The sequence below is a fragment of the Camelina sativa genome, chromosome 19 (assembly GCF_000633955.1).
Source record: "Camelina sativa cultivar DH55 chromosome 19, Cs, whole genome shotgun sequence".
NCBI lineage: Eukaryota > Viridiplantae > Streptophyta > Magnoliopsida > Brassicales > Brassicaceae > Camelina > Camelina sativa.
In genome coordinates, this window is record NC_025703.1 from 19,697,765 (window position 1) to 19,711,488 (window position 13,724).

The 13,724-nt window shown below is 38.7% G+C and overlaps 1 protein-coding gene across 1 annotated transcript; it reads right to left on the reverse strand.

Moving 5' to 3' along the window:
* Nucleotides 403-1,789, reverse strand: LOC104766719 (protein IRX15-LIKE-like). The gene has a single exon (XM_010490658.2). It carries the CDS (start codon nucleotides 1,624-1,626, stop codon nucleotides 625-627), a length of 1,002 nt encoding a protein of 333 aa, XP_010488960.1. The 5' UTR covers nucleotides 1,627-1,789; the 3' UTR covers nucleotides 403-624.

The window sequence follows — 13,724 nt, forward strand, 5'->3', positions numbered from 1 at the left end:
TTTTTTTTTTTTTTTTTTTTTTTTTTTTTTTTTTTTTTTGTCAACTGACCATTTTAAAGTATATGCTTCCAATCTACAGTAAACAGTTTGACCCCAAAAAAAAAAATTGATTGCAACTTTGTGAAATATGCCTGATTATAGATCGGTTTATAGAAGTGAACCGATTAACAATTTTGTGAAATATGCCTGATTATAGATCGGTTCATGGAAACAACCTAAGTCTACGAATTGTACCAAAATTTCTAAAAAAGTGAAAAAGAATTCAAGATAATAACATTTAATGGGTAAATTTATTATGGGAAGTAATAGTTTTAAAAATTTATAGATTCAGGCATATATAAGGTCAAAAATTAATTACTACACTCGAAGTGGTCCTTTTCACCAATTAAATACGAAGTAAAGTTTCGTCACAAGTTTGTGATGCATTTCATCAGTAGTGACATTTGTGCTTTTTTTTTTTTTGGAATTTTGGTTACATCTTAGCTTTCCAGTGTAACCGTTCTGCGAAATTCAAAAAACAAATGAAAAGACTAAACAAAACCAAAAAAAAAGAAAAAAAAGCTAAATTTAATTACAAAAGAGCCACCAAAAGTAAAAAAGAAAACCAAACCCACGTTGACACTTTCACTCATCATCAACACCAACCTCATCGCCACCACTCACCGCCGTAAAAGTCTCCGACAATTTCGTCGAGTTCCGACAAAACCCATTACCAAAACCCTCCCTTTCCTCCTCCTCCTCCGCCGCCACAACAAAATGCCCTAAATCTCCGATGACTTCACTCAGATTCTCTTCACATAGAAACTCATCACTGTAAACTCTCTCAATCTTTCTCCCAAATTCATGCACAAACACATCAGTCTTCTTCGTCTTCTTCTTCTTCTCTTTCCCAAAATCTTTACTTTTTGCTAAAACCGCCGAAGTAAAGATCGGAGCCATCCTTCCCGGAGAATCAGAAGCATACCCACGAGGCCCATCAATCAAAATCACATCCCAATCAATCTCATAAACAAAATTAGGCAAATCGTTGATACCTAATTTACAATCCGAGAACAAAAGATTCTGAACGGGTCTACACTCGGGTAGGGTTCTATAATAACCAAGAAGCTTCGAAGCTTGAGATACTTTAGTTGAGTAGACAACATCGTAAGCTTCAACTCCAGGGTTACTCTGTTCGAACTTAGAAACAGAGTAAGGACTCTCATCAACGAAGACAGTACGACCTTGGAAATTTATAGATCTCCAGAGAAGAGACTCGTGGGTAAGACCAAAGACTAAGAGGTTACAAGAAGGGCCATGAGAGTGAATGATGTTGGAGATGGTGGAGAGTTCAAGGAAGGACATTGATGTGTTTGGTGGTGATGAGGAAGTGTAGTGGAGGAGCGCGGCGGTTACTGGTGGTGGGAGGGAGGAGAAAGGAGATGAGGAGAGAGAGTGAGAGGTTGTGGTGGAGTGGATTGAGGAGGAGAAGAGAGAGAAAGAGAAGAGGAGAGTGAAGAAAGAGAGGAAGAAGATGAATAAGAGACGGTGGTGATTCGCGGCGGCGACGGCGGAGGCTGACTTTGAAGTTAGTGGAGAGTGGTGGTGGAAGAGAATTAGATTAGTGTTTGTGTTGTTGCTCTTCATTTTTTTGTTTCAATAAAACAAAAAATAGAAATAATGAAAGTCGAAATGTGTGTTTTGTCTCTTTAAATAGGCTAGTAAAATAAACCGTGACAGTTTTAGAATGGAGATGTGTTGCTTTTGTTTTTCTTGGGTTTATTCCGGTTCAAGAACGAGGTGGGTTTGAGATTTGAAATATGAGATCACGAGGTTTATAGTGAAATATGTGTCTTTATTTTAATATGTTTCAAAGGTAACTATTCGAAAGTTACAAAAGTGCAGTTAAGTATATACTAATATATTTTTAATATGTTCTATTATATTAAATTAAATTTATTGAGAACACTACTATGAATCTATGATATTATTATAGGAGTTACAATTTTTTTTTTTATACTTTTCCAATTCCTAAAATTAAAACTCAATTAATTTAAAAGTGAGTGTTGGTGGGTCCATAATTTGATTCAAAAGTATAATATGTTACACATTGATCATTTAAATGGAATAGGAACATCTAATTCTCAAATAAACTTGATTTTTTTTGTTAAAACCAACATATGTGAATTTAAATTTAACTATGAAAATTTTAAAAATAAATATGAATAGATTAGAAAGGAAAGAAATATAAAAGAAATATTTTTTATATAAACAAAATAAAAATAGAAAACAATGTTAATTATCTATAATATTTTCTAAACTAAAATATAAAATCAATTTCTTACAACACATATGAGATATAACAACATTTGATATTGGTGGGAGAGGAGGAGAGAATGTGTAACATCCGCGAACGAAATAGTGATATTTGGGGATGGGTGTTGATCGATACACCCCTGGTGTCGATCGACACCAGCTTTTCTGGTTCGACCAAATTGTTTTATTTCGCGATTTTGGGTTGGTTTGGATTAATTGGTTAGTCTAAACCAAGTATATAAGGGGAGAAACGACCCAGATAGAGGGTTTTGGATGTTTTGTCGCCGTTTGCAAAAGAAAAGTGAGAGTTTGTGTTCTTAAAGAGATTTTGGCTTATTCTTGGTGGTTTTGGTGAGATCTGTTGCTGTGGGAAGGTGTGTGGTTGCTGGGAGCGAAGGAGAAGCTTCTTAAGGTGTTGTTTCCACCGTTTCTCAATCAAATCTTCCTGCAAAAGAGGTGAGTGCATGACCATGGCTTATCTTAGAATCCTTTGTTTGCTTGATTTGTTGTGTTTTGTGGTGTTGTTCTTGTTTGTTGTGGTTGTGTTATGGTTCTTATAGGTTCCCAAAGCTTTTGGGTGAGTTTGGGGCGGATTGGAGATGATTGGAAACAGAGATTCGATGATCGGATTCGAGCAAAACGTGTCTGCGGGGTCGGTGTCGATCGACACTTCTCTGGTGTCGGTCGACACCAACTTGTGTGTTGCGGTTTTTCCTGGTTTGTTGTGCTGTTTTGTTGTTTGTAAACATTGGAATCTCAGTTGCTTGTGTGTATAGCCCAATAGATGGGGAGGATTGCCTCACTAAGTATTTGTGATAATACTTACGCATCTCAATTGTTGTTTGTGGTGTGCAGGTTTGTGACGTGGAATCATGGTGATGAGGAGGAGGATGATCTAGGGTCTCGTTTGTGTGTTGTTGGTTGTATTATTTATGTTGGAATCTTGGTTAGAGTTATGTTAGGTTGCTGGATAAAATGGTTAGGAATGTTATTGTATTACTGATGTATTTGTTTTGTATTATTGATATGGTTCCGCTGTGTACATTGGTTATTGCTGGTTTAATGATGAGTTGTGGTTTGGGTTGGTTTAATTAAGTAGTATGAGATGCTTAATTATATATTATATTTATATTATTATTATAAAAAAAAACGGATCGGGTTGTTTAAGAATGATTGACTTATAAGATGATAATGCAAATTAGATAATGGAAATGAATCTTTAAAAATAAGAACAATGTAAAATATATATCATGTAGTCACTAAAATTAAAATTTAGCATTAAAAATTTACAATGATATTTCATTTGTTTTTTTTGTAACCCATACAATAAAAATAAGAAATCGAAAACAAAAAAAACAATTTGAGGTATTGTGGAAGAGAATGAGAGAAATGGAAGAGACAGAGAAAATGTGAAAATGAGAAAATAAAAGAATGTCAAGATGAGAGAATGCTTATTTATATGATAAGAATTGATGGAAGTTACATTTTAGAATTATGGAGTTACAATAATAATTTATTGTGTTTGAATAAAATTGAGTGGTGGAATATGATTAATGCATTATTTATTTTATTTTCAGTTATAATTTTATTTTAATGTGTGAGTTAAATGTATTGTGTTAATTGAATATTAAGTATTGTTTAAAGCAATAAAATAATTAGAAACAAATAATTTAGATCAGATCTTCAAATTTAATTATAAAACTAAATTTGAATTGGGTTGTTGTATTTATTTATTGTCAGATTATAAAACTTTCCATTCGTTCATAACTAAAATTACAGATTTGAACTCCATTAGAATAGAAAACAACAAGTGGAAGTGACAAACACGTCCAGAAACTCCTGAAACACGCTGTTCATCAATCTCATAAGCGCTGCTGGTACGTTAGTCAACCCGAAAGGCATCACCACAAACTCATAATGCCCATACCTCGTCCTGAATGCATTCTTTCTCACATCTACCTCATCTATCGGGATCTGATGATAACCCGACGCCAGATCTATCTTAGAGAACCAAGTACACCTCTCAACTGATCCAACAACTCATCGATCCTAGGAAGAGGGTACTTGTTCTCCACAATGACCCGATTCAAACCCCGGTATAAAAACACAACCGGAAACTCCCATCCTTCTTCTTGACAAATAACACCGGCGCTCCCCACGGTTCCAGTTCAATCGTGGAAGGATCAGACCGAGATGGTGGTAATCCCTGCAATGACTGAAACACATCCTCAAATTCCTCAACAACCTAAATACCGCTAACCGTAGACTTCCCCACTGACGCTGGCATAGATATAGTAACCAAATAAGCCTCACGGCCCTTCTCGATCATCTTCCTAGCCTGAATGGCCGAGATCATGAGACTCCCCGAAGTTGGTCTAATACCCTGAAAAACCAACTTCCCTCCTGAACGCTCAAACTTCACTTTACCCCGATGGCAATCCAAATGCATCATATGCCGATGCAACCAATCCATCCCGAGAATAACATCATACAACTCCACTGGACTGATAAGCAAATCCGCTGGCCACGACTCTCCCGCGATCTGAATATCAACTCCTCTAGCTCGTCCAACAACTATCAGGAAATTGCCTCCCGCAACTCTGACAACTCCTGTAAGCTCCCCGGGATCCCCTCTGATCTCCGCACTCTCTGCACACTCCGGAGTAATGAAGCTATGAGAAGCTCCAGAATCAAACATAACATGGGACTTAAACCCGCCCACCAACAAGGTCCCTACACAAACNACCTAACAGTTTATCACAGGCAAACATAAAATCTGAACTTACTAAAAATTCACAAAGACAGAGTACCAGAAATTATACCTGTGATCGCCCCGGCACTGATTCCACCAATCTCTACAGTCGTGTAAACTCGTGGCGCCTGCTCAATCCGTGCCACTGACTGCCCTCCCGGCTGCACCTGCTGCAACGCTACCACTGCCACCGGCTGCAACTTGGGACACAAGGGCCTGATGTGCCCTGGCTCCCTGCAATGATAGCATACACAAGCCGCTGCCGTCGGAGCACTTCTCTTGGGACAGCTAGCAATCCTGTGATCCTTGCTCCCACAACCAAAGCAACTCGCACCACTCGGCCACTGCATAGCCTCCCACCTTCTCTTGGTTCCCTGCGCAGGCTTGCCGCCCTTGCTAGAACCTCCATGATGCTGAGCCTTACTTGGCTGAACTGTTGGACTAACCGTCACTGACTGTGCCCGAATATCCTCCTCGATCTCTACCGCAGTCTCAACCAGCTCTGCACGCGTAGCATAACTCCGCCCTCTACAGTGAACCCTCAAGTCATCACGTAGGGCCCTCAAAAACCTCATGATATGAGCCTCCTCAGACTCCATAGCCCGATTCCCATAAGATAGAAGTCGACTGAACTCCAAGTCAAGCTCCCGCACTGACCGCGTCCCTTGAGATAACTGAAGGAACTGCACCTCCAACCGGTCTAGTGCCTCTCTAGGAAAGTACTTGCGGTTGAACTCCAAGACGAAGTCAGCCCAAGACATCTCCCTCTGCACTCTCCTAGCAGCCCTGATCTCAACCACACCTGAGCATCACCAATCAAGTGGTGGACCCCTATGTCCACCCAAAACTCCTCAAGACATCTCAAAGTCAGGAAGTTACGTTCCAAACTCGTCCTCCACACATCTGCAGCGGTAGGATCTGTACCAGCCGAAAACCACGCAGTATCGATGCCACGCATCTCCTTGAACATAGACAAATAACGACTATGCCCTCCCACATCCCCAGCCACTGGCTGCCGCTCCTCTGCCACCACTGGTGGCATTACCTGAGCTTGAGCCGGTACCACTCCCGGTAACCGCTCTATCAACTGTGCTAACAAACCCGCAAGATCGACACCAGGAACTCCACCCGCTGGGACTCCCACACCCGGGACCCTAGCATCACCGACCACTGGAGCATCAACACCGCCCCCTCTGGCCACACTCATGGAATCCTCCTGGACACCCTGCGACTCTCCAACACCCTCAGCTGTTACACTCTGGTCCGCAGTCTCACTAACCACTGGGACTCTGCCCCTACCACGAACACTTCCGCGTCCCCGACCACGTCTGCGTCCTCGACCACGACCAGCAACAGCACCCCCTCTAACCATCTGCACTACCATGAACAGAAGGCTAAGCACACAATTAACATAACACAAAGAAACATAAAATAACCGTGGAATCACACTGTAGGCTCTAAGAGGATGTTCTAGGACTCCATGCCACACAAAATTGACTAACTCACATAATCAATCAAGACATGCAACCCCAAACATCTACAGCACAAAGCCTAGTGAACCAAAACCTAGAACCGTAAAGGCTTTAATACCAAACTGAAACGACTTGACCCGTTTTTTTTCTAAATAAATAATAAATAATAAATAATTGTAATAATAATAAATAAACTACAACTAGTGGTCACATATCCACTAGCCACCTAACCACAATCACAACCAACAACAAAAATAACCAAAACCAATATCCAATTAATATCCAATAATCATCCAATAATTATAACATAATCAATAACCTAAAATCAACCAACAGGAATCATAGAACCAGCAACCTAGCAATGTTTCTAATGACCCAACTCTAGCAACCTAGCAATGCCAGACAACAACCATTCGAGTCCCTAGAACATCCTTGAAACTCATATTTTTGTGTGGTGAATGATATGATGATAGTAATAGAATGATATGATGATCATGTGGAAGAGGTTTCAATTACTCTTATGTAGTTGTAGTATAAGAGATGTCAAACCATAATGAGTGTGATGCAAGCAATCAAGTTATGAATACTCATCTAAGTTAAGCCAAATATGAAGGATGTTTGTCATTAACAACCTAATGATGATTATGAAATGCAGAATGTAAACCTACTAAAATAAGATACTAAATGCAAAGTAAACAGAATGATCAAAGCAATAATGAAATGAAGCAGGAACATGAATTATAATAAGCAAACTAAGTAATGCCACATGATTAAACAAAAAACTAAATGAATGCAACAAGAAATGCAACTAGAATGAGACAAAGGATGAAACAGAAAGATGCAGAACATAAAACAGGAACTCTGGAAGGAGCTCGAGCAAGCACTCGATCGGATGCTCGATCGAGTGGATGGTCGAGTTGATGAGCGAATGCCAGAAACAAAGCAAATATTGAAACAGAGCAAGCAACAATCAATTAACAATACTTAAAAAATAAATCAATAAACAAAGAAAGGTCTTAAGAATGGATTCATGGGATGGACTCAAGCTATGGCTATCTAAATTGGTCAACAAACCTCAATCAACAATGAGCTATCTCTAGACAATGATCTCCTAATACAAGTTAATGCAATCTCTTGACAATAACAATCAAGCTAAGATATTCCCAGTCTAGCTCTCACTAGCAAAGATCATATAAAAGCAGGCATTAAACAACAGATCATTAAAGTCAAAAATCAACAAAACATCTAATCTCTTAGCATGCTTCATGATAATCTCTAGATCTAGCCTTATCTAACAACTTAGACATTGGTGTGATGCTAAGAAGCTTAAGATCTAACCTTACCCTCTCAGATATAAGATTAGCATAGAGCATATCTAGCCTAGAAGAGATCTATAACAAACAAGCTTGACCAATCTAAACAACCACAACCATCATCCAGCCTAACCCATCCTTAAGATCCTAAACCACTACTCACAAACACAAAACATGATGAACAAAGTCATAAACCCAGAAATCAATGAAACTTGCATGTTTAGAAAGATGAGATGAAGATCTACAATATTGAAGAAGAAATCAAACTCAAATTCTTAATACTTTGAAAGTTATGAAACCAACAAATATCAAAGATTTCTTAGAAAATAAACAAAAGTGGCTAAAGATCTAAGCAATAAAAAGCAAAAAGGAATAATTCCCCAAAAGGGTAAATACTAGGTCTAGAATTGTACTCTAAAAAGTCTCTCCTTTTGTGGCTGCAGAGTACAAGGCCTTTTAAAGGAAAAGGAAGGGAAGCCCTAAAAATGCTAAAAGACAAAATAAGTGGGCGGCTCGGTCAACTCGACCAGGTGCTCGGTCGAGTGCTGGTCGAGTGGTTTCTTCTTTTGCTTCTCCCATCCGGTCGAGTCCTTCTCTGCACGGCCGAGTGCTTGGTCGAGTGGGCTTCCGGACCTTGATTCTTCAGCTCCAAATCCCTTGTTTCCTTCTCTTGACAGCTCCAATCTTCTTCAGCATCACTTCTTTAGCTCCTTAGGATCCAAAATCACCTGTTTATGCAAGAAACTATGCAAATGCAATGCAAATCTACTCTAATGCATNAGCATGCTCTCAGATATAAGATTATCATAGAGCATATCTAGCCTAGAAGAGATCTATAACAAACAAGCTTGACCAATCTAAACAACCACAACCATCATCCAGCCTAACCCATCCTTAAGATCCTAAACCACTACTCACAAACACAAAACATGATGAACAAAGTCATAAACCCAGAAATCAATGAAACTTGCATGTTTAGAAAGATGAGATGAAGATCTACAATATTGAAGAAGAAATCAAACTCAAAATCTTAATACTTTGAAAGTTATGAAACCAACAAATATCAAAGATTTCTTAGAAAATAAACAAAAGTGGCTAAAGATCTAAGCAATAAAAAGCAAAAAGGAATAATTCCCCAAAAGGGTAAATACTAGGTCTAGAATTGTACTCTAAAAAGTCTCTCCTTTTGTGGCTGCAGAGTACAAGGCCTTTTAAAGGAAAAGGAAGGGAAGCCCTAAAAATGCTAAAAGACAAAATAAGTGGGCGGCTCGGTCAACTCGACCAGGTGCTCGGTCGAGTGCTGGTCGAGTGGTTTCTTCTTTTGCTTCTCCCATCCGGTCGAGTCCTTCTCTGCACGGCCGAGTGCTTGGTCGAGTGGGCTTCCGGACCTTGATTCTTCAGCTCCAAATCCCTTGTTTCCTTCTCTTGACAGCTCCAATCTTCTTCAGCATCACTTCTTTAGCTCCTTAGGATCCAAAATCACCTGTTTATGCAAGAAACTATGCAAATGCAATGCAAATCTACTCTAATGCATAAACAGTTCGAAAACAATGCAATAATGGACAAATAAGATAGAAAATCATGCAAAATATGTGAATATACTAAGGGAAAACAGGGCAAAATATATGAACATCAACACCCCCAAACTTAGTCTTTGCTTGCCCTCAAGCAAATGAAAGACATAAGAAGGTAGGTGAGGTTTGAAAGTGGGATCTCAACTCCTAAAGCTTGCTAACAAACTAGCTAGAATCAATGTCCAAGTTACTAGTACTATGATGCAAGTTGAATGAGCTGTACTTAAAGATTTTAGACAAGCCTATCACAACCTTTACTGATTTGAGCCTTAGATATCCACATGCATTCAAATCAACCATTTCCTTTAACATTTATTAAGCAAGAACATGAATCAACTTATGCAATGATTAAACTCATTTGTCTTGGTAATAAAGGTTTAGAGACAATGATGGTCTCTCTTTAGAGTGGGGCTTATCAATATAGTGGTTCTCTCATAAAAAAATATGGATTGAGTTTTAGAAGAATGCTAAAGGTAAGAACACTTAGACAAATACAAGAACAAAACCTTGTCTACCCAAAAGTAACCAAAGTGTTTGATCCTATCATTCTAAACCCAAATGATCCTAGTTCTACCCTTTGTCTTCTTCTCTTCTCAAATACCCTTTTTCTCTTTTTGTTTTTAAGCCTTAGGAGAGGTTTCTTATTTGAATCAACTAGTGGAATGGGGACTTCTTTCTTATTGCTATGGTTCCCTTTTATTCTTACTTCTTAAGATATAAAAGCTTTTCTTTATACTCTTCTTTTCTTTCTTTCTTTTCCTTGACCAGAACCATCTTTAACAATCTCATACTTCCCATTATTTCACTAGAGTTTACACATTTTTTTTTTTAAAACACATTCTTCTTTTAAAGACTATAACCTTTTCTTTCTCTTTCTTTTCTCTTTTCTTTTCTTTTTCAAAACAACCAAGTCCCAAACCCAACAATTAAACCACCTAGTCCTATCTAGTTTGAAAATTGCAAACTAGAACTACACAAGGCAATATTCTTGTCAGCTCAAACCTAACACTTTCTACCAAGCTCAATTCCAAAAAAGGCCTCACACACACAAGAATAAACATGGCTTGAAAGAAGGGTAGGTTAAGGGTAGGGGAAACTGATTTTAATGGTGCAATCAGCTACTTGGATCAACAAGAGTGGTAGAAAGGAAAAAGATGATCCAAATATGTATATGGTATCCATGAGTTTGAAGCAATGCACAAATTGATAATTAAAAGTCAATATTAGGTTCTTATAAATAGGAAATGGTATCAAATCACAACATGCTTCAATTTAGACCAAATGCAATGTAGGAATTCAAGAGTTGGTTCAACCTTATGCTTCTAACCACTCAACTAGCATCAAAGTACTATTAACTTGGGCATTGATCCTAGTTTAGTAAATTTAAACAAGCTAACAAGGCAAAACTCATCATAGATCCCTAATGCAGTTATGAAACAGTCGTATATGAAACAAGCTAAAAACGATGCTAATATGCAATGCAAACTACATGAACACTCAGTTTTTGTAAAGATTTTTGCAAAAATTTTCAAATTTTTAGGGTTTTTCTATGCCATAGATGAAATGCAAGTACTAACATGATTATGCTAAANATTCTTACTTCTTAAGATATAAAAGCTTTTCTTTATACTCTTCTTTTCTTTCTTTCTTTTCCTTGACNATCAAACCCTCCCCCAAACTTAAATTATACAGTCTCTTGTGTAAGAGAAATTTGAGAGAAGATTCAAGACTTAAAACAAAACAANATTTCACTAGAGTTTACACATTTTTTTTTTTAAAACACATTCTTCTTTTAAAGACTATAACCTTTTCTTTCTCTTTCTTTTCTCTTTTCTTTTCTTTTTCAAAACAACCAAGTCCCAAACCCAACAATTAAACCACCTAGTCCTATCTAGTTTGAAAATTGCAAACTAGAACTACACAAGGCAATATTCTTGTCAGCTCAAACCTAACACTTTCTACCAAGCTCAATTCCAAAAAAGGCCTCACACACACAAGAATAAACATGGCTTGAAAGAAGGGTAGGTTAAGGGTAGGGGAAACTGATTTTAATGGTGCAATCAGCTACTTGGATCAACAAGAGTGGTAGAAAGGAAAAAGATGATCCAAATATGTATATGGTATCCATGAGTTTGAAGCAATGCACAAATTGATAATTAAAAGTCAATATTAGGTTCTTATAAATAGGAAATGGTATCAAATCACAACATGCTTCAATTTAGACCAAATGCAATGTAGGAATTCAAGAGTTGGTTCAACCTTATGCTTCTAACCACTCAACTAGCATCAAAGTACTATTAACTTGGGCATTGATCCTAGTTTAGTAAATTTAAACAAGCTAACAAGGCAAAACTCATCATAGATCCCTAATGCAGTTATGAAACAGTCGTATATGAAACAAGCTAAAAACGATGCTAATATGCAATGCAAACTACATGAACACTCAGTTTTTGTAAAGATTTTTGCAAAAATTTTCAAATTTTTAGGGTTTTTCTATGCCATAGATGAAATGCAAGTACTAACATGATTATGCTAAAAATTTGAAATAAGAAAACAAAACACAGCATCAAATACTATATCAAACCCTCCCCCAAACTTAAATTATACAGTCTCTTGTGTAAGAGAAATTTGAGAGAAGATTCAAGACTTAAAACAAAACAAAAGTAGAGATGCAATGGTATTTACAAAGGTTAGGTGATGATGTTACCTCATAATTTGTGGAAGAAGCTGTCCACATCCTCATTCATGCTTTCATATGTGTAGTGGGTGTCTTGTGGTGGACTTGGAGGTGGAGAGGGTGGCAACTCGACGATGGCAATCGACTGGTACTCGGTCGAGTGCCCGGTCGAGTGGCGTGGTCGAGTTGGTTGCCGAATGGGTGGTGGTGGGAAAAATTGTTGGCCTTGCTGCTGGTAGTACTGCTGCAAGAGAGCTGGATATATGAAGTATTGGGGAGGGATGGGAGGGTAAGCTTGGCCAAAGGGATAGCCTGCTGGAGCTGGGAAACCACAAGGGGGTCTGGGCAAGTGCTCGGCCGAGTGCATTGGAGGTGCTCGGTCGAGTGGTAGCTGGAGTGAGCCGGTCGAGTGCCTTACCGATTCTTGTTCTGGGCGACTTGACCTTCTCCTCCTCTGAATTGGCTCCTGCATTGAAGCTCTTGCCGGTTCCATTGCTAGATCAGCTCTAGATAATGCTCTTGTTGAGCTACTCCTCCTCAAAGGACTAGATGGTGTTGGTGAAGAGTTCCCACTCTTTAATTCAGCAATCTCCTTCTTTAAATCCTTGATGGACTTAGTCATTCTTCCCATCTTCTTCTTTATTTTGTCCAAATTTTTCCCATGCCACTTGTTCCACTTTTGTAGGAATGTCAACCTCTTGCTAGTCTCTCTCACTCCTTTACTATATCTTGGGCTTGGCTCATAGTATTCAAAGTAAAATTGCTCTTCCCCATCATCCATCTCTACATCACGAGCTTCATCCACTCTCACTTGGGCTGTCCCATCAAACAAGAACTCAGCAGCTGGCCAAAAATCAATGTTCACCCCTTCATTTATGGTGGTAAGCTCCTTGTTAAGTAGAATAAGTTGAGTCTTCCCTAGTGTTGGAAGCTCAAAGTTGAAAAGGTGCTTCCCATTGTGCATCTCTTTGGCTAGAATGAGAGTAGAGGTGAGGTAGTTGGTGTCAATCCATCTTGGCTTTGCTTGCTCTCCTCTAAGTGGTACTTTTGCAGCCAATAGCATTGGAGTGATGATGCCTCCAATGGTTAGAACTCTAGTTGAGCCCCTTTTGTGCAACTTGCTCACCCAACTTCTATAGTATATCATTTGGTCAATAAGGAGCATGGCAAGATCAGACTCCACACTACTCCCAAGGATGATGGTGCCATTTCTTGCTTGGAGGATGATACCATTGAGTGTTGCATCAATCATGTTGAGTTCTCCCTCATTCACATTTCCAGTCTCTTTTCTAGCAAAGAAAGTGTTTGCTAGTGCCTTGTGGAAGTGCCTTGTGGAAGTACCTTAGGACTGGGCTCCTTATCTTTGAGCTCTTGGACTTGGAGGATGAGTAGGTGTAGTTGTCTCCAATGGTTTCCCAAACAGAGAAGAGCTCTTCCCTTGGAATCATCATATTCCTTTGACTACCAACTTCAAAACCAAAGATATTGGCTATCTTCTTAAATGAAAGCTTATATTTCTTCCCCTTGATGGTGAAATCACAACAACCAGGTCCAGATTCCTTGTCCATTGTTGAGTAGAAGTGAAACTTGATGGTGGCTAAGAACTCACAGCTCTCTTCTCTATACCCCTCCATGCACAAA

Coding starts and splice junctions, on each gene's coding strand:
- LOC104766719 (XM_010490658.2), bottom strand. CDS start 1,626: ATGAAGAGCAACAACACAAACACTAATCTAATTCTCTTCCACCACCAC.